This window comes from Zosterops lateralis (assembly GCF_965231275.1).
Source record: "Zosterops lateralis genome assembly, chromosome: 14".
NCBI classification, from domain to species: Eukaryota; Metazoa; Chordata; class Aves; order Passeriformes; family Zosteropidae; genus Zosterops; species Zosterops lateralis.
Genome location: NC_139774.1, coordinates 15,856,746 through 15,874,466, shown reverse-complemented (window position 1 = coordinate 15,874,466; position 17,721 = coordinate 15,856,746). Strand labels below are relative to the sequence as shown.

Here is a 17,721-nt window from a genome sequence, read left to right as displayed (position 1 = left end):
GGAAAAAGCACATCCTGACATGTTCTGGTTGAAGTTTTCCCATTTGAGGAGCTCTTGCCCGGTTCCTGGAGCAGCTCAACTGAGACAATTCTGCCTTGGAGTTCTCTGTCCAGGGTCTGGGGGCTCAAAACTCCAGCTGGTGGCCTTGGGCTACCACTTCCAAAGGCTGTAAAGCTGAAAGCAGGGAAGTGCTGGGAGCCCGAACTCCACAGTGATTTCCATGTCTGGAAGCACTGGGAGCTTGGCTGAGGCAGGGCTGCTGGAGCTCCTGCCCTCCCTGCCATGGAGCTGTGGCTCTGGGCTGCCTTCCCAGGGTGTCCTCAGCATCCCCTGCACAGCAGCCAGGGAGTTTCAGGAGCTCCCCTGTGTGGAGCTGCTGCTGCTGCTGCTGCCAGGGACAATGTTACCCCTCAGCTGCAGCCTTGGGAACTTGGGGATGGTGTTTTGGTGTTTCTGAAGTGACCTTTCTGGGAATTTCCAGTTTGTGGGCATTTTCAAAAGGGTTTGTTTCCTGCCTGATTTGGGCCAAAGCCACCAATTGAGATAAAACCTCATTTCCAGCAGGCTGGAGGCTTGGCTTGCCCAGTAGTTCCTCTGCTCATGCCCCATCTGCTCTGGAGCTGGGACGAATCAGATTCCTGTGTCCCACCAACTGAGGCTCTGCAGCCCCATGGCCTCTGAAGTTATCACAACGTGGCCATTACAGCATAATCAATCACCAAGGTTAATAATATTTCACTGCTGATTCCTTCTATGAAAAGATTTCAGCTCTGAAGCAAAACTTGAGAGCAAGATGTGGAGTTTCCAATATGGTTTGATTTGGGGAAAGTAGAAGGTGACCTTTGTCTTCACTGAACATTTACATCCAGAAAATGTCTTTGTCTTTAGGGCCCTCCCTGGTAGTCAATGTTCATGTTTTAACTTCAAAGCTTCTAATACAATTTTGCATGGACTCTGACTAAGGAATAGCCTTCAGCTGAACTGCAGTTTCCTTTTTCTTTGGGAAGGGGAAGTGACTGAAAGCAAATTTTGGGCATATATGACATTTTGCCTGTGCAGTAGGCCCTTAAATATAAAGCAAAACAGAACTTTGATTTATAGCTCTTGTAAATAACTCTCAGTGACATGGGCAGGTTTGTGTATTATGTCTCTTTTCATTGCATAAGCACTTATATAACTCTGATGGTTGGAATTTGCATAAAAACCAAAGCAGCCATGGATGGGTTTAACATCATGGGCTTTCCAGCAAACTGGAGTAGCAGGAGAACCTGTGGTTTAAGAGGAATTTTACTTTAGGATGAAAAGAGCAAGTTTTATTGAAGTATATTAAGCCACAGTGGATTTTTAATAAATATTCACAGGATGTTTCTCACTCATTAGTGATGGCATCAGGACCCTCTGATCTGAGGCAGAAAAATTCACATGTGAAAGCTTCAGCCCAGGGAAAATGAATGTGGGTAGCTGCACTTTCATTTTGTTGGGAGAAAAGTTGTAGAGTCTCCTAAGGAAAAAAGGAATATGCCTTGATCCAGGGAGGGTGATCACCCTCTGGAAGATGCTGAGTGCTTTGACCTCCCAGTGGTGTGGCACCTCTTTTATTGTGTCTCTTGTGCTGAATATGTGGAGCAGATTAAGAGAGGATCTCTTAGTTTTTCTCTAAATTTGGGCTCCATATTTGTGTCTCACCCGAGGGACTCAGCTGAGCTGTGGATGTTGCTGGGCTGGGCTGTGAACAAATCTGATTTGTGTCATCTCCCAGAGGTCATGACAGGATCCCTCTATACTGGGAATGTGTGAGATTTATTGCACTGTTTGAGGAGGAACAGAGGCAGATTGAGAGAGCTGTGCAGGAAGGCTCAGGATGGCACTGACAAATGTCCCCTCTCTTCCATAATCTTTGTAATCTCCTGCATTTTGAAATTAATTATAAACTAACATGGCTTTTAGTTTTTTTCCCCTGTTCTGCTGTATGATTGTTTTCTGGTTCCTGCTGTGTGTGACAGGGAGTCAGTGGTGCTGGTGGAACTCTGTGGAATGGAGGAACTCCTCACAGCAGTGACTGTGAGTAGTTAAACCCAGCTTCAAACATCATGGTCACTTTTTACACCTCCTTGTATTTAAATTCCTTCAGCTACAGAAAGGGTAAAAAATTTTGAGTATGGTGCTAAGTTGTCTGCGATCTCCCAAGGGAAAGAACATTGTACTGGTTTTCAGTGCTGTATTGGACTAATTTTCACATGAACTCAGGTGAATGTTTGAGAAACAAACACAATCCTTTGGTAGAACAGTCTGAGGTGGATGATGTTACTCCTAGCATTGCCCTATCATGAATTCCTCAAACTTTGTCCTCACTCAGTGCCTTTAAGTTCTGTAGTTTCTCTTCTTAGTAACCCCTACTTCCCGTTCACACATTTTTCAGTGCTTTCATTGAAAGCCTGATCCCAGATTTTCAATATACAAAACCAGATAAAATATTGTTCCTCGTACTAATGAGCAGGAACGTTATAGAGAAAAGTGCTTAGTGTGCAGGAAATGTATTTTATGAAGTGAGACAATAAGTGTTTCATACATCAAGGAGCAAGTGAGTAGAATAATATTCATTAACATTGAAGAGAAGTTGATTTATGTGTTCAGGCTTGAAGTGGGGAGAGGGTGAACTGTGCTGTGACTGAAGTTTTGTTTACAAGCTGCAGAATTTGCAATACAGTGAAGTGTTTATACCCAAGCCATGTTACTCTCCTTTCTTCCTGGGCTCAGCTTCACTTGGGCTTCACCTTGAGCTTTAGGAGAATCTCATCTCTGGCACCTGGAGCATCTCCTTCCCCTCCTTCTCCCCCATCCTGGGTGTCTGCAGAGCTGTTCCTCTCACATATTCTCACTCCTCTCTCCTGCCTGCAGCTGGGCAGTTTTACCCTACCCCGCTTAAATCTGTTTTCCAGAGGTGTTACCCCCTTGGAGCTGCTCTGTGGGACATGGGGGAAGCTTCCAGCAGCTTCTCACAGAAGCCACCCCTGCAGCCCCTTTGCCACACAAACCCAGGGCATTAACAATTGTGGGAGACTTATGAAAGGAATAAAGTGGGGCATATATTTTTTGTTGACAGAAGAAATATATTGTTTATTCCTCTGGAGTCTCATGTTGCTCATATTGCTGCCGTGTCTTATTGCCTGTCACCGAGCTGTGCTGTGTGGGCGGAAATGTCAGGCTCTGAATTGGCTCTGTAAGAAAATCTGTGTGTTACTCTGATTTCTCATACTCACTTGGGCTTGCTTTAATGTTGTCCCTACAGAATGTTCACTTTTTGGAATCTTGCTGGCAACTTCAGACATCTATTTTTGCCCTGAAGCATCCTGCTAAGGAAATTTACTCCTGGTAGTCTGTTTGTTTGTTTGTTTGTTTGTTTGTTTGTTTGTTTGTTTGTTTGTGAGAGGGATTTTGCAAAGAAATATTTTCAAACTGAAATGGGCCACACTGATCTTAAGTAGTCACAGGGCTGGTTCAGCCTCGTGGAGGAAATGGAAGTTACTGGATGTAATTCCAAGGGAAGCTTTGGATATCTCTCTGCTCATCTCCCTCCACCAACACTGCCAAAATTCTCAGATGGTGCCACTGCAAAACATTGCTTAAAATGTGCTTCCACCCTGAAAAGTCAAAAGGTAAAAGCAGCATCTGCTCATTTTTCACAGGTTCTTGCAGAGCTAGAAGGCTTTTGGGGGAAAAGTGGTTCCTGGTGCTAGTGCTGACCCGGGTTCTCTGGGTCCCATGGAATATCTCCAGCAAAGTCAGCTCTGGTTGGTTATCAGGAGATTTGCAGCCACAGGAAAGGTGTTTTACAGTGGGAGCAATGCACAAGAAGGAAAGGGATTCCCCTCATTGCCCCTTAGGTTTGTCACCATGAAAAATATCCAGGCCTAACCAAAAAAAAGTTAATATATCAAGCTCTGTGAGTTCAGAGGCGTGGAACAAGCAGGTAACTTTATTTGCAACCTTATTTTTTCATGATGCAACCCCAGTTTCCATGGGTTTGCACAGGTGACTCTGGAGATTTCACATCACTGTGTTTGTGAAGTGTTGCTCAAGAGCTCTCTGAAGTCAGAGCATCAGCTTAGGTGTCATTAATGTAATATTTTGGCTAAGCAGGATATTCATTGCCAGTGTTGACGTGGATGAAAATTATTTGGTTTTTAAATCACAGGATGCATTTGAAAGCCATGAAAGACATCACTTTGCTTTTCAACAGAGCCCTCAAGTTGGTAATTACTAGATAAAGGTGGAAAACCCCAATGCCATTTTCATGGAGTTGCAGTGTAACACTCCTCAGATGGATCAGATCTAAGGGGATCCCTGCTTAAGAAATCTTTCTTGAATTTCCTGAATGTGAACTCCCCAAACCTTCTGATGTGATTGATTTTTCCCCCCCAGATATTCTGAGAACATAAAAAAAACAAACAAACAACAAAAAAAAAAACAACCTGCCAAAAATTTGTAACACTTCAGGCAAAAGTTGTTCAAGGTTAAGTTGTATCTGTGGCACAACTTTATTCTTAAACCCAGAAAAAAACAAACAAACAAACAAACAAACACACACCTCTTGGGTGAAATTTACTGTAGAAGTTTGGCCTGATCCAGAAATGTGATAGAGAAAATTCCAACCCAAGCATGAAAAACTGGTGAAACTGTTGGAAAGAGGATCTTTAATGGGCCGTGTAAGGTGATGTTTAGTAGCAGGTAGTTTTAGCTGCCCTTCTCTACCCCCTTCCTCTCAGCTCTTCCCACTGTACTGTGAACAAGCTCTACCACTGCAGTCAGCACTTCCCCTCACTCTGCCAAAACACAGCTTTAAATGAGTTTTCACAAGTCAATTCTCAAAGGCTTTATTATGGAAACAGTTCACGCCTTCAAGGAGTATATTTAGGTCTCCTGAAAAATGCCAAGTTGCCAGCTCTGGAGGCAAATTCTAAATTTATAAACAAATCAGGATGAAGTCATCCCAAAGTATCCTGTGTCTCCAAGAGGAGTGCTCAGCCTCCTGCTGCAGGAGGTGGTGACTGTGGTCCCGTCCTGCCATCCAGAACTTGGGAATCACAGAATCCCTAAGGCTGGAAAAGACCTCCAAGATCACTGAGTCCAACCATTATCTCAGCACTGCCAGGTCCACTATTAAACTGTCAATGCCACATCTACATGATTTTCGAACACTTCCAGGGATGGTGATTCCACTGCTGCCTTGAGCAGCCTCTGCCTCATCCTTTCAGTGAAGAAATTCTTCCTAAAATCCATTCTAAACCTGTCTGGGTGCAACCTGGGGCTGTTTCCTCTTGTCCTGTTGTTAACTGAGATCAGTGACTGACCCTCAGCTGGCTCCAACCTCCTGCCAGGAATTTGGGTGGGCACAGGGGGGAGTGCCTGAGGGCCAGGAAGCTGAAAAAAGGGATTGGGAAACCTTCTCTGTGAGGACAGGCTGAGAAAATTAGGGATGTTCAGCCTGGAGAAGGTTGTGTGGAAACCCCACAGCACCTTCCAGTGTCTGAAGGGGCTGCAAGGAAGCAGAGAAGGAAAGATGGAGAGAAAAGATTTACAAGGGATGGAGTGACAGGACAAGGGGGATGGATTCATACTGAAAGAGGGGAGATTTAGGTTCAGACATTGGGAAGAAATCCTTCCCTGTGAGGGTGGGCAGGCCCTGGCACAGGGTGCCCAGAGGAGCTGTGGCTGCCCCTGGATCCCTGGAGTGTTGAAGGCCAGGTTGGACAGGGCTTGGAGCCACCTGGGTTAGTGGAAGGTGTCCCTGCTTGTGGCACAGGGAGAACCAGATGATCTTTAAGGTACCTTCCATCCTAAACCATTCCACAATCCCACCTCACTGTGTGCCACCCCTGTGAGGGACACAGCGCTCAGCCCTCACCGAGGGCCGGAGGGTGATGACAGCACTCCTGTCCCCACGCAGCCGCACAGAAAGGATTACCTTGGCCGGGGTGCTGTGTGTGTGTGTGCCCTGGCGGTGCCGTGGCAATGTCGTGTGTCCCCTGCTTCCCTCTCTCCCTCCCCAGCCTTGGAGACACAGCCTTGGGGACACAGCCATGGGGACACAGCCTTGGGGACACAGCCATGGGGACATGGCCTTGAGGACACAGCCTTGGGGACACGGCCTTGGGGACACAGCCATGGGGACACAGCCTTGGGGACACAGCCATGGGGACATGGCCTTGAGGACACAGCCTTGGGGACACGGCCTTGGGGACACGGCCTTGGGGACACGGCCATGAGGGCACGGCCATGAGGACACAACCATGGGGATACCACCACGGGGACATGGCCACGGGGACACGACCACGGGGACACGGCTATGGGGACACAGCCATGGGGACACAACCATGAGGACACAGCTTGAGGACACGGCCATGAGGACATGGCTATGGCAACAAGGCCATGGGGACAAGGCCATGAGGATACCACCATGGGGACACCGCCATGAGGACACAACCACGGGGACACCGCCGTGAGGACACGGCCATGTGGACACGGCCATGAGGACACGGCCTTGGGGACACTGCCACAGGGACACAGCCTTGGGGACACGGCCTTGGGGACACGGGGACACTGCCATGGGGACACTGCCATGAGGACACAACCATGAGGACACAGCCATGAGCACACGCCATGAGCACACGGCCGCTCCCTCAGCCGTGCGGCCTGCAGGGGGCGCGGTGCCCGCGGCGCGGGGCGGGGCGCTGCCGGCAGGGGGCGCGCGGGGCCTTGGCGCGCTGAGGGCGGGAGGGGAGCGCTGGAAGGAGCCGCCGCCCCGCCCGCCTCAGTCGCCGGCGGAGCCGCAGCGAGCGCAGCGCTGTCCCTTCAGCACCGCTCCCCCCGCGGACACCGCGGGCTCCACACCGGCCCCGCCGCCGCCTCTCGCCGCCTGCTTGGCAGTAAGTGCCCGCTGAACCCCCCGCCCTGAGCGCCGGCGCTCACGGGGAGATGGGAAAAGGGGGACGCGCCGAGCGCTCCGGGATGCGCAGGGGTGGGGGGTCCAAACCCTCAAAGGGGCTGCAAAAATGGGTGAGGGGTATCAAAAACCCTCCTGGGGTCGGTGGGAGACGCGCCGTGTCCCTGTGTCCTGCTGCGTGTCCGGGGTGGTGGCAACGCTGGTGCCATTCCCGGTGGTGCTGGTGACACTCCCGGTGGTGCTGGGGACATTCCCGGTGGTCCTGGTGACATTCTTGATGGTCCTGGTGACATTCCCGGTGGTGCTGGTGACATTCCCGGTGGTGCTGGTGGCTTTCCTGCCACCATTGGTGACATTCCCGGTGGTGCTGGTGGCATTCCCGGTGGTGCTGGTGACATTCCTACCAGGGCTGGTGGCTCTCCCGGCGCTTTGGGATCCGCCGTGTTTGGGCTGACAGCGAGGGGTTTAAATGCTGTTTGTGAGGTTTAAAGGCTGCTTGTGGGGTTTGAAGGCTGTTCGTGGGGTTTAAGGGCTGTTTGTGGGGTTTAAAGGCTGTTTGTGGGGTTTAAAGGCTGTTCGTGGGGTTTAAGGGCTGTTTGTGGGGTTTAAAGGCTGCTTGTGGGGTTTAAAGGCTGTTTGTGGGATTTGAAGGCTGTTTGTGGGGTTCAGAGGGGGTTTGGGTGGGTGTCTGTGTAAGGCAAACGCTTTGGTGAAATGAAGCGACATTCCCCGAAACCCAGGGACCGACAGCTGAAGCCAAAGCCAGCGGGGCAAGGCAGGATTGTCCCCTCCCCGGCCCCGGTGACATTGCTCGTCTCCCCCGCTCTCAGGTCTGGAAAGCCGGGTGCAAGGATGGTGAAGCTGGGGAGTAATTTGAACGACAAGAACAACAAGCAGCCATCCAACGAAGATGGTTTTCAGACAGTTCCTTTGATCACGCCTTTGGAAGTAAATCACCTGCAGTTCCCGGCTCCGGAAAAGGTAAAAAAAAGAAATTAGAATGTGCTCCTGCATGGTTGCGCACTCGTACGTGCCCCTCGGTTGTCTCTGGTGATGGGAATTTTGTTTATTCAATAAATAAAAAGGGGTTATCTTTCACTGTGTGCTTATCTGTTTTAACACGGCAAATAAGCACACAGAGGACCCCCAGCGCCCTCCTTCCTCAAAAAAAAAAAAAAAACAACACCCAAATATTCATAAATGCAACTGAAAAAAAAAAAAAAAAAAAAAAAAAAAAAAAAAAAAAAAGGCTTGGTGTGTTTCTCTTGCAAGCGCTGGAGAAACTGAGGAGCAGAGTGCAATATGTTATTATCAGTGAGATTAATGGCCTGCTTTGAGAGGAGGTAATGTGATAACTGTAGCGAAATAAGCAGCTGTTTTAATTATCTCAGTTAAGCTCCAGTTTTTCCTCTCTCTGTGGCTTTGCAGAGCCGATTTGGGCACTGAGGATGCTGATTTCTCTGGGGAGAGTGGCTGAGTCCCTGGGGGACAGCCCCGGGCAGGGGACATTGTTCTGCCCTGCCCTCTCAACTCTTCACACACCTGAATGCAGCACTAAAACGCCCCGGGAATGTGCCATTGGCCGCGGGCTGTGTTGGGATTTTTTTGGCTGCAGTTTGAACTAGGAAATCTTTTGTCTACATCCCTGTGGGGATGATGCATATCAGTGTAACCTGGTGAGGACATGATGAGACTGTAAAAATCCGTATTCCCCCAGCAGCCCTCGCCAAAACAAAGCCTGTCTGCAATGTAGTTCCCAGATACCACAGAGGTGGAGCCAGCCCACCCCAAAGTACAGACGGAATGATTAGATCTCGCAGGATAATGGAATAACAGCAAAATTAACACTGATGGTTGTTGAACGTATATCCTGCTTTTACCGTGGTACAAAATGAATTTTCCCAAAATACATCGTGGAGAACGTGGTGATGGATGTGCTAAACCTGTCTAGGTAGACAAACCGTGTTTATTTTAGGATAGAGCTGAGTCAACTGCCTTGACATCCTGGGAACCAGAGCCGTGCCAGACAAAGGAACTGGTTCCTTTCTCCGCCTGCCTCATGGCAACCAGGAGCTGCATTCAGGACAGTTGGAATTCTGTGCATTGTTGTGAATCAGACGCTAAGCCAGCCCTTACCTGCGACTCTGATAAATAAGATTAAGCCAAATAATTCGGGCAAAGCCGTATGATTTGTCATAAATGTCTGAAAAGCTCAGAGGAAGCTGTAGGTGTGTCAGAGTGGCTCCTTTGATGCCGGTACAAAGGGCTCGCTGAGATCACCCAGTGTCTCACCACAATGTGGCATTTCAATGACTCGTGGAGCAGGTGAGGCACGGATTACCCAACAAAGATCTTTTTCAAGCTGATCAAGTGCTAACGAGTGTTCTCAGCGCTGCCACAGCTCCAGCTGCCTGTTGGTGGAACAAACACTGGCGTGGAATCGGTGTGGTGTGATTCCTTGCTGATTTTTCTCTTTAAACATGCCCACATCAATAATTCAGGTGTTGTTAGGTTACATTACCTTCATTAGCATATATTACTGCCAGTGTAGCTACCAACATCCATAATTTGCTTCGCTGGAAGTGTGGGATGTATCTCCGGGCGTGCTGAGCGTGATTCAGAACTCATTAGAGTCAGAGCTATTGATTTCTGCAGGCTGTGGTTCATCTCCTCCGTGCAGCAGGCCCGGAGTTAACGGGCTGGAAATCCCTTCACCGGGAGGAGAGGTTATTTATGATAAAAGCAAAATAATTCACGACCTGTTTCCGTTGCTCTCTATAAGAAGGGGCTCTGGTGGGGTGAGTTCACCCTGGGGCTGCTGAAAGAGCTGCTGGTAAAGAGCTGAGCCTCAGGTGGAAAGCTTTGGGCAGAGGTTGGGTGAGAGGGGCAAATTGCAGCTTTGTTCTTGAGAAAGCAAAGCTGCTGCTGAATTCAGGCCAGGCTGTCCCCCCTGAGGAGGAGTGGGCATGGATTTCAAGTCTTTCAGGGTATATTTCTTGTTTGGACTCTCCTTGCTCTCAGGAGACTGGGTTAAGAAAACCCCTAAAATCGACTTATTTTCCCGTCTCTTCCTAAAACCTGCGAGCAGTTGATTTTTAGCCTGGGAGGATGAGATGATGAGGTGAGGTGCTTCCTGTGGCTGATGGGCTGCTGCAGGAGTGGGGTGTGAGGGACAGCTCCAGCTCTGCAGCCTCGGGGCTTTCCTGCCATCCTTTTTCCAGCACTCACAGGGAGGGAGCAGTGCTGCCAGCCAGCTCCTCCACAGACAGCCTGCATTGTCCTGGCAGCCCACTGTAAGTGAGACCTTAAAAAAAAACCCCGACCCTGCTAAGTGTTCTCCTTTCTGGGCTTCTCCTCGCTGTCACAAAAGGATCTTCATTGAGGAAATGCTGAGCTTTTGACCTGGATTTAACCTTGAGGTCAGAGTGCATCAAAACCAGGGCAGGGATGTTTGGGTGCAGCTCAGGGCTCTGTCCTAGAGGAGGAGTAGTAACAGCTTTGGATGGTGATCCAAGAGTGTACAAGGCTTGTGCTGGGCTGCCCACCTGCTGTCCCTACAATAATGCCTTCATCTGGTGTGTATTTGTGAATTCTGTTCCTTTATAGGCTTTTTTTGTTTCAGTTGAGTCTTAGATACCTGCATGCATGCAGAACATCAAACCTGTTGTTTGTTTTGTCCTTAAAAACACCCCACAAAGCCTGTGGAATCTACAGACTGAAAGGACCTTGAATTCCTGTTTTTTTTCTTCATTTTAAGGACATTTTTGTAGCTGACTCACTTTGAGAGTCACTCAAAGTGACTCTCAGCATTCACCTGTTTCACCTGTTTCACCAGAGCTTCCGTCATCTCTTGCCAAGTGTTTTTTGTGTCTGGCTCCTTTGTCAGAGAAAGGACACAGAGAGAATATAAAAACGAGGCTTTTGCTGATGTGATGTAACCCCTGAAGTCCAGCTCTTTTCAGACAGTTCCTTGAAAAAAATCATATAGGAGGTGAGAAGGGAAAACTCTTAAAGGTGTGCTTAAAATTTCCTGTCTGTCCTTTTGGGGGTGCCTTCCCAACAGGCTTGTTCTCCACAGCAGCTCCCTCTGACTTCCACCTCGCTGCTGTTGGTAAAATGCAGGCAGGATTTCAGGAGGCTTTAACGTGGCAACATTTCTTTTTTAAAATTGCAGGCCACTGGAATGTCTTAATTCCTTCTCCCACCAAAGGAGGATGTCCCTTCCCCGTGCTGCTCCTGCAGCATCAGCATTCTCATCCTGCTGTCAGCACTTGTGTAGCTGCAGGGAGACAAATAGACCCAGGACAGGGATTGTACCCCTAAGGTGCTAAGCCTGCTGTGCATTTAAATTTATTGACAATCTTCAAGCATTTCCCTTGTCCCCTGTTCTCTTGCTGGAGCAAAAGGCAGAGTCAGGTGCTCCTAAATCATTTTTGCATGGCCTTTTTGGTGACATCCATCCATGTAACAGCAGTAATAGCCCCATCAACAATGACAGGCCCTTGACCTGGCTTTTTATGTCTCTGAATTTCATTTCTTCTGATTCAAAAAGAAAAAAGAAAAAAAAAAAAAAGAAAAAAAAAAAAAAAAACAAAAAAAAAAAAAACCACAACCCAACGGAAGTCTTTTATCTTTTAGGACCAAAGGGAAAAAGAGAGGCTGTTGCCTTGTTTTCCAAGGCATAAACAAACAGCTTCAGCTGTGACTGTGTCCCTGCAAATGATAATGCTGAAAGATGTGCAGCTTTTCAGGGACCATTCTGTTCACTGAAATGTTAAATGAGACCAACAACTGGGGACCTCTTGGTCTCTTGGCTCGCTTCAGTATAATTTAGCAGGAAATACCTCTGTTCTGGCAGTAAAATCCTAATTTTACATAGCACAAAAGTGCATGAAAGCTCTTGTCAGGCTGTAAAAAACATCCGGCACCTCTTTTGTGGTGAGGGCTGCAGAAGGCTTATCGTGTGGTCCATTGTTCTTTATTTTGAATGCATCAGGAGGCTCGAGAATTAATTTCTCTAGTGGCAAATTCCTGCCACCAGCGCCGGCAAGCAAAAAAAAAAAAAAAAAAAAAAAAAAAAAAAAAAAAAAAAACCATTAGATGTAACAGCTCTTTTCAAATGCTCTTCCCACCCTGCGCTCTGCCCCCGGCCACATCCCTCTCTGGGTGGCTGAGGCCATGGATTTACACAGAGTTCCTGGAGATCAGGAGGGTCCCTGGTGTTCCCAGCCTGTCCCTGTTGGTTTAACAGAAAATAACGTTTGGTCCTGGCCAGCTGAGCAGGAATAATTAAGAGTAGCTGGCTGAGTGCTCCTGTACCGCGGGGACTGCTTGGAGCCGTGTGCTGGATCTGAGCTCTCAGGGCAGTCTGGGGCTGCTTTTGGGGAGCTGCTGCTCCTGCTGGGGCTGGAGGCAGCTCAGCATTCCCGGCCGAGCATTCCTGGGAAGCCTCGGGCTCTGCAGGAGCCGGGGACAGGCGGCTCCTGCTCCTCTGCTGGGGAGGCTGGGATGGAGCAAATGGCAAAAGGAGGGATGGGACAGGGATAGGGATGAGGCGGGAGGAAGAGGGAGGAGGAGGATGCAAAGGGAAAGAAAACATGGATAAAACAAAGGAAAGGAATAATAAATAAAAATAAACAGGCTGTTCTTGCTTTCCCCCATCCTTTCCTTTCTTCACTTGGGATACTCTGCCTCATCCCCCCCTCAAATAGCAAAGTCTGAGCCTTCTCCTCATCCCCCTCCTACACTGTGCAAATTCCTTTGTCCTCTGGGTGTGCATTAGAGCTGAACACCACCCCTCCTCATTAGGCTCATTAGGCTGTAATAAATCCTTGCAGCATCGGGCAGAGCAGCATTTAGGGTGTTGTTTGCACCTTTTGGACAGCCCTGCTCGTGTCCTTGGCAGCTCCTGCTCCTGTTTGGATGTCCCTCTGTGCTGGCCTTCCCCTCACACACCAACCCCTCCACTAGAGCTGCTCACAGGGACCTGGAGCAGCTTCCAGCAGCCTCCCATCATCCAGAGAATGAGCTGCTGCAGCAAAGCTTCACTCTGAACATCCCAGGATTTGTGTAGCCTGGGCACAAATCTCCCTCCTTAACTGCTCTGCCGTCAGTGCCTGAATTAGGGGCTTTAAAGCTGCCTGGGTTTGTGAGCTCCATTACCTCTCTTAAGCCCAGCTCTGTCTGCACTGCAATTCCTGGAGCTGCATCCTGCAGAAACAGCAGGAATGGGCACAGGGAATGGGTGTTGGGCTGTTGGGCTGAGCCTGTTCTTTTTTCTGCCATGAAATCCCACTGCTGAGGGTGGCGGTGATTTCAGCAAGTGAACCCCACATCCCAGTTCCTCACTGGTCTGGAAAGGAGAACTGGGCAGGAATCTTGGCTGCTGTAAATCAGGGCAGCTGAAGGGAAATCAGTTCATTCACCCCGGCCAATTTGTGATTGATTCTTTTGTCTGCTTTGCTAGACCTGCTCCTGGATGAACGTACTGAAATCAATTTTTCTCACCCCACCTCCTGTGGGTTCCTGGTGGTTATGGGCACCCAGGGGTTTGTAGGGAGACTTTGCTGAATAAATTCCAAGCCCCTTTTGTTCCTGGAGCTGTGCCTTGCCCTTCTCAGCTGCTTTCAGCTCCCAGTGCAGCTTTTGCATTCTGTGCTGCCTTTCACTGGTGATGCCAGGGCTGATTACATTTGCTGTCTTTGTCCTTTTGCCACGTTCCTTATGCCTGGAATATCCTCCTGGCACCGAGTCAAGAGACCACTTTTTTCCTACCACCCTCTGTGAAACTCATTGCCAGCACAACACCCATTAGATGAGCTGATACAGGGTAAAAAAACAGCACAGTACTGACCCTGGCTTTCTCTGGGGACTATGGATTTGATCCTAGGCATCTTTTTCTTTTAAAATTTTCATATTTTTATTTGCTGCTTGATATTTCAGGCACTTTATGCATTCAAATAATGACTGGGATGCCACTACCTCCATCCCAAATGCCAATTTTCGTCTCAGCCTTTGGCAAGTCTGCCTGCTGAGATGTGTCCATCCTGTAGATTTGGAAGCATAGCTACCATTCCTGTAGGATGGGACAGAGCTGTAACTATTTGGGGAAGCTTTAAAGACCTAATTCTCTAAAAATCTGGGAATTTGCAGCATGGGGATGGCCAGGTAATCTGAGATTTGTCCACTTTCTCCAGTTTCTGGCAGTAGCCAGGGCAACAGTCAGGAGGAGGTACAGGAGACACTGCATGGAGCTGCTCATGCCTATAAATGTTTCATCCTAAGCCTGCAAGGCCAGAGATTGTTTTAAACCCTCCAACATGATTTTCCCATCTCTTTTCCTCTATTCTTTTAATGCTGGAGCATTTTAACTTCAGCTGCTGTTGGCAATGTGCACATCTCATTTGCTCCTTGGAGCTGGCTCAGTGTGAGGATTTAACTGGAGAATTGTGTGTGCAGGTGGAGGATCCTGGGCATTGCTTGGCTTGGAGCACACGAGGGGAGAACCTGCCCCAGCCCCAGCAGGTTCAGGGCCAGCTTTAGGCTGGGGACACCTTTTGCTGTCACCTGGTCCCTGCTGCACCCTGAGCTCCTGCTTTGTTGGGTAACAAAGGAAACCACAACATTGGTGCCAGTGAGAAGTTGATATTTTCCCTTCTGTTTCTGCAAGGGATGGAGAAAGATGTGGGTAAAGGAAGGAAGCTGAGTCTCATTTTCATTTAAAAGTGAGCCTGACTAATCCACCTGGAAACAGGTCAGGGTGTTCCAACCATTTTGTGGGACTACAAAGTCCAGCTTTGAACTTGGAGGGAACCTTTCTCCTTGGTAGCAGCAACACATTTTGTTTATCACTTCTGTCAATCTGACAGCCACTCCGACTGAGAGACTCTTCATTATTAATAATCCCAGGAAGTAGTATTTTAAATTTTTATGGTCTGTGCTTTGCAGCACCTGAACCACAATATATTACATGCACCGTGGCAGTGGAGTGGGAATTACAGCAGGGCTGCATGTCCTTTTCCCAATGAATAATTTAAAGTTTTCACAATGCCAGTTATGTTAAATATTATTACTCATTTCTTCAGGGAAAACCATAGAGCTCAAACGCAAATATAAAGTGGCAATAAATGATGTTACATTTAGCCAGTTGGAGACAAGGCTCAGAATTCATATCAGTTCATTTTCTGAAACACTTACTTCATCCCTTTGCTGGAAAATCCTTTTCAAGGTTCCATGCTTAATGGGATATTTTTCAATTTGTCATATTTCACATCTACTCTGCTCCTTCCTCCTCACAGCAAATGCTTTTAATATAGCCCACTTGGTTAGAAGCTTGCTTTCTTTTCCCTTTCAGCAGCCCAAATCCCTGGATTTCCCAGCACTCTCCCACTGTTTACCTTCTCAAGGTTGTCGATGATGGATTTCCTGCTGCTGTAGGCAGACTCTCATCTGTTGTTTCTCACCTCAGCACACCTATAATTTTTCCAAAGCATTACTACAGAGAGGGTGCATGGTCCTGCATCCATTAAAGCTGAGGAAAGATTTCCTATTGATCCCAGCCGTGGCACTGGCATTAAGCCTGGAATAATAAGAGCCTTTCTGTTTGGGGCTCAATAAATGTATTAGCAAACAGCATCATTAGAAACATCTCGTGTGGGGCAGGGTGATGGATGTGGCTCGTTGTGCTGGGGTTTCACCATTTCCTCAGGCCGTTCCCTGCAGGCTGCTCTGAGCTCTTCAGAAGAGTTTGGGGGACTGGAATGGGCAACCAGAAGATCCAAGGAAGAGAACAGAAAGTCAAAACCTTTCCAGACATGGAATGTTACTGCATCTGCTGGCCTGGGATGGCTGAGGGGGACAGTTCTGCAGAGAGCTGCCATTTTCCATAGGTGGTCTGGCTGCCTTCCCACCCTGATATCCTTTGGTAGCCCCTAATCCCAAAAATGTGATATTTATATGGAGAATCTGCTGGAGCTGCCACTCTCTCTCATTAATGAAAGTCTGAGAAAACATTGCATTGTGAGCAGCGAACCAACCAGTGGTGTGAACTCCTGACTCAGCCACCAAGTGGGACTCAGCACATTACTGAGATTCCTTTTTTGTCTTTTTTTCCCTACTCCTCCATGAGTACTATGGGGTCATGCAGTGTGAAAACCCCCGAGCAGCTGATGAAGAATTCCCCAGGATCCCCAAACATCCCTGCTGGAAGTGGCTGTGGGAAGGAGCCTGAAGCCAGCTCCCCATAAATGCACACTTAACTTGAAATATCCGGCTCATCCCCTGATCTTAACAGGACTACTTGCATTAAGGAAAAGCTTAAGTGCTTTGCTGAATCGGTGGTTAATTAGCTTAAATTCTAAACAAACCTGGTTAAGGAGGAAGCTGCAAGGACTTCAGTGTGGGTTCTTGTAATTAGATGTGACTTTTTTGCTGGTCCATGGAAGCCCTTTTCCTTCCTCTCATATTCTCTGGCAAACCCCTTCTAGGAAGCAACTTTTAAAAGAACAGCTTTATTTTGGATGTAAAATGAAAAAAGTCCCTGGGTAATTTAATGGTGTCCCCTTCGCTGCACATGCAATGAACAACTTTAAGGTGCTGTATCTCTGGGAAATGGTGTGAAAAGTTTAAGAACAGATCAGAGGAGCAAGATAATCTGCAGGGAGATTCCCTGAGCTAAATCCATCTGGAAGTTCCCCCTTAGAGCAGCTCTTTTCCAACGTGCCAACATCCCAGAGGAGAGAAGGAGGAGATTGTCACTATAGGACACCAAATGAACAACACACATGCACTCAGTCGTCAGGGCAAAAAGAGGGAAGTTTATTTTTTGACCTCGATTTTTATAGATTTTGTACAATGACCACGGGTTGAACAGTGAGGTTGACACCTCTCCAACCACACTGGTCAAACTAGAAGTCCATTAATTGTCCCTCCTCAAGAGAGGAAGAATAAACAAGAGGAATAGTTTACAATAACATTACTTTTGTTTGCATGAAAATCTGTGAGAAACTCCACTACAAAAATGCAAACATCAGAAGGCTGAAAAAGATCAGGGCGACGGGAGATGGCATTTCTTTCCCTTCATTTTCCTTGGACTTTCAGCCTCCCCAGGACTCCAGTTCCCCCTCCCTTTCCCTGTTTTCAATCCAAAACAATTCCCAAGGCAGCCCCGCTGCAGAACAACCAAGGAGAGGGGACTGGGATCATTCTGTGGCTGTGGGTTGTAATAAACGGCAGCAGCTCTCCCAGGAAAGCTGTCGTGGTGTGTGAGATGGATGTTCCTTGTTTGCATGGGAACACTGGGATCTGGGCTGCCTGTAACTGCTCGGGGGCAGCCGCTGATAAACGAGCTCTGATCATCGCCGAGTCAGGAGGCTTTTATTACTCCGTGTTCAACAGCAATTTGGGTGGAATTTCTGAAAGACTTCACCGCCAGGAATTTTTTTTTAATTTTTTTTTTTTCCTCCCCTTCCTCGCTGACAAAATGGAAAAAAAAGGTGAAAAAGGAGTGATGGCAGAGAACGGGGGAAGGCAAATCTTTCCCACCCAACTCAAATCAGAAGGCTGGAAAATAAAAAAACAGAAAAAGCAAAAGAAAAAGGCTAAAAATGCAGAAAGGTTTCTTTAGAAGATTGATTGTTCCTTTTCTAAATTTGCACTTTTAACTCTGCAAGAGTGGGATCCATGCTTAGGCTGATTTATTTTGCCTGTGGGGGACTGAGCAAAGAAGGAGCTCTGTTCTTCTCAATGTACACCCCATGCCCTCAGCAAAATTGCATTTT

The 17,721-nt window shown here is 47.9% G+C and overlaps 1 protein-coding gene across 1 annotated transcript in view; it reads left to right on the top strand.

Moving 5' to 3' along the window:
- The first annotated feature begins 6,830 nt into the window (after positions 1-6,830).
- Positions 6,831-17,721, top strand: part of NSG2 (neuronal vesicle trafficking associated 2) — a 31,337-nt gene continuing 20,446 nt past the window's right edge. The window contains exons 1-2 of the mRNA XM_083872107.1: positions 6,831-6,926; positions 7,774-7,924. Of these exons, the coding sequence (XP_083728233.1) occupies positions 7,796-7,924 (129 nt within the window). The 5' untranslated portion in view covers positions 6,831-6,926; positions 7,774-7,795. The remainder of the gene's footprint in view (positions 6,927-7,773; positions 7,925-17,721) is intronic.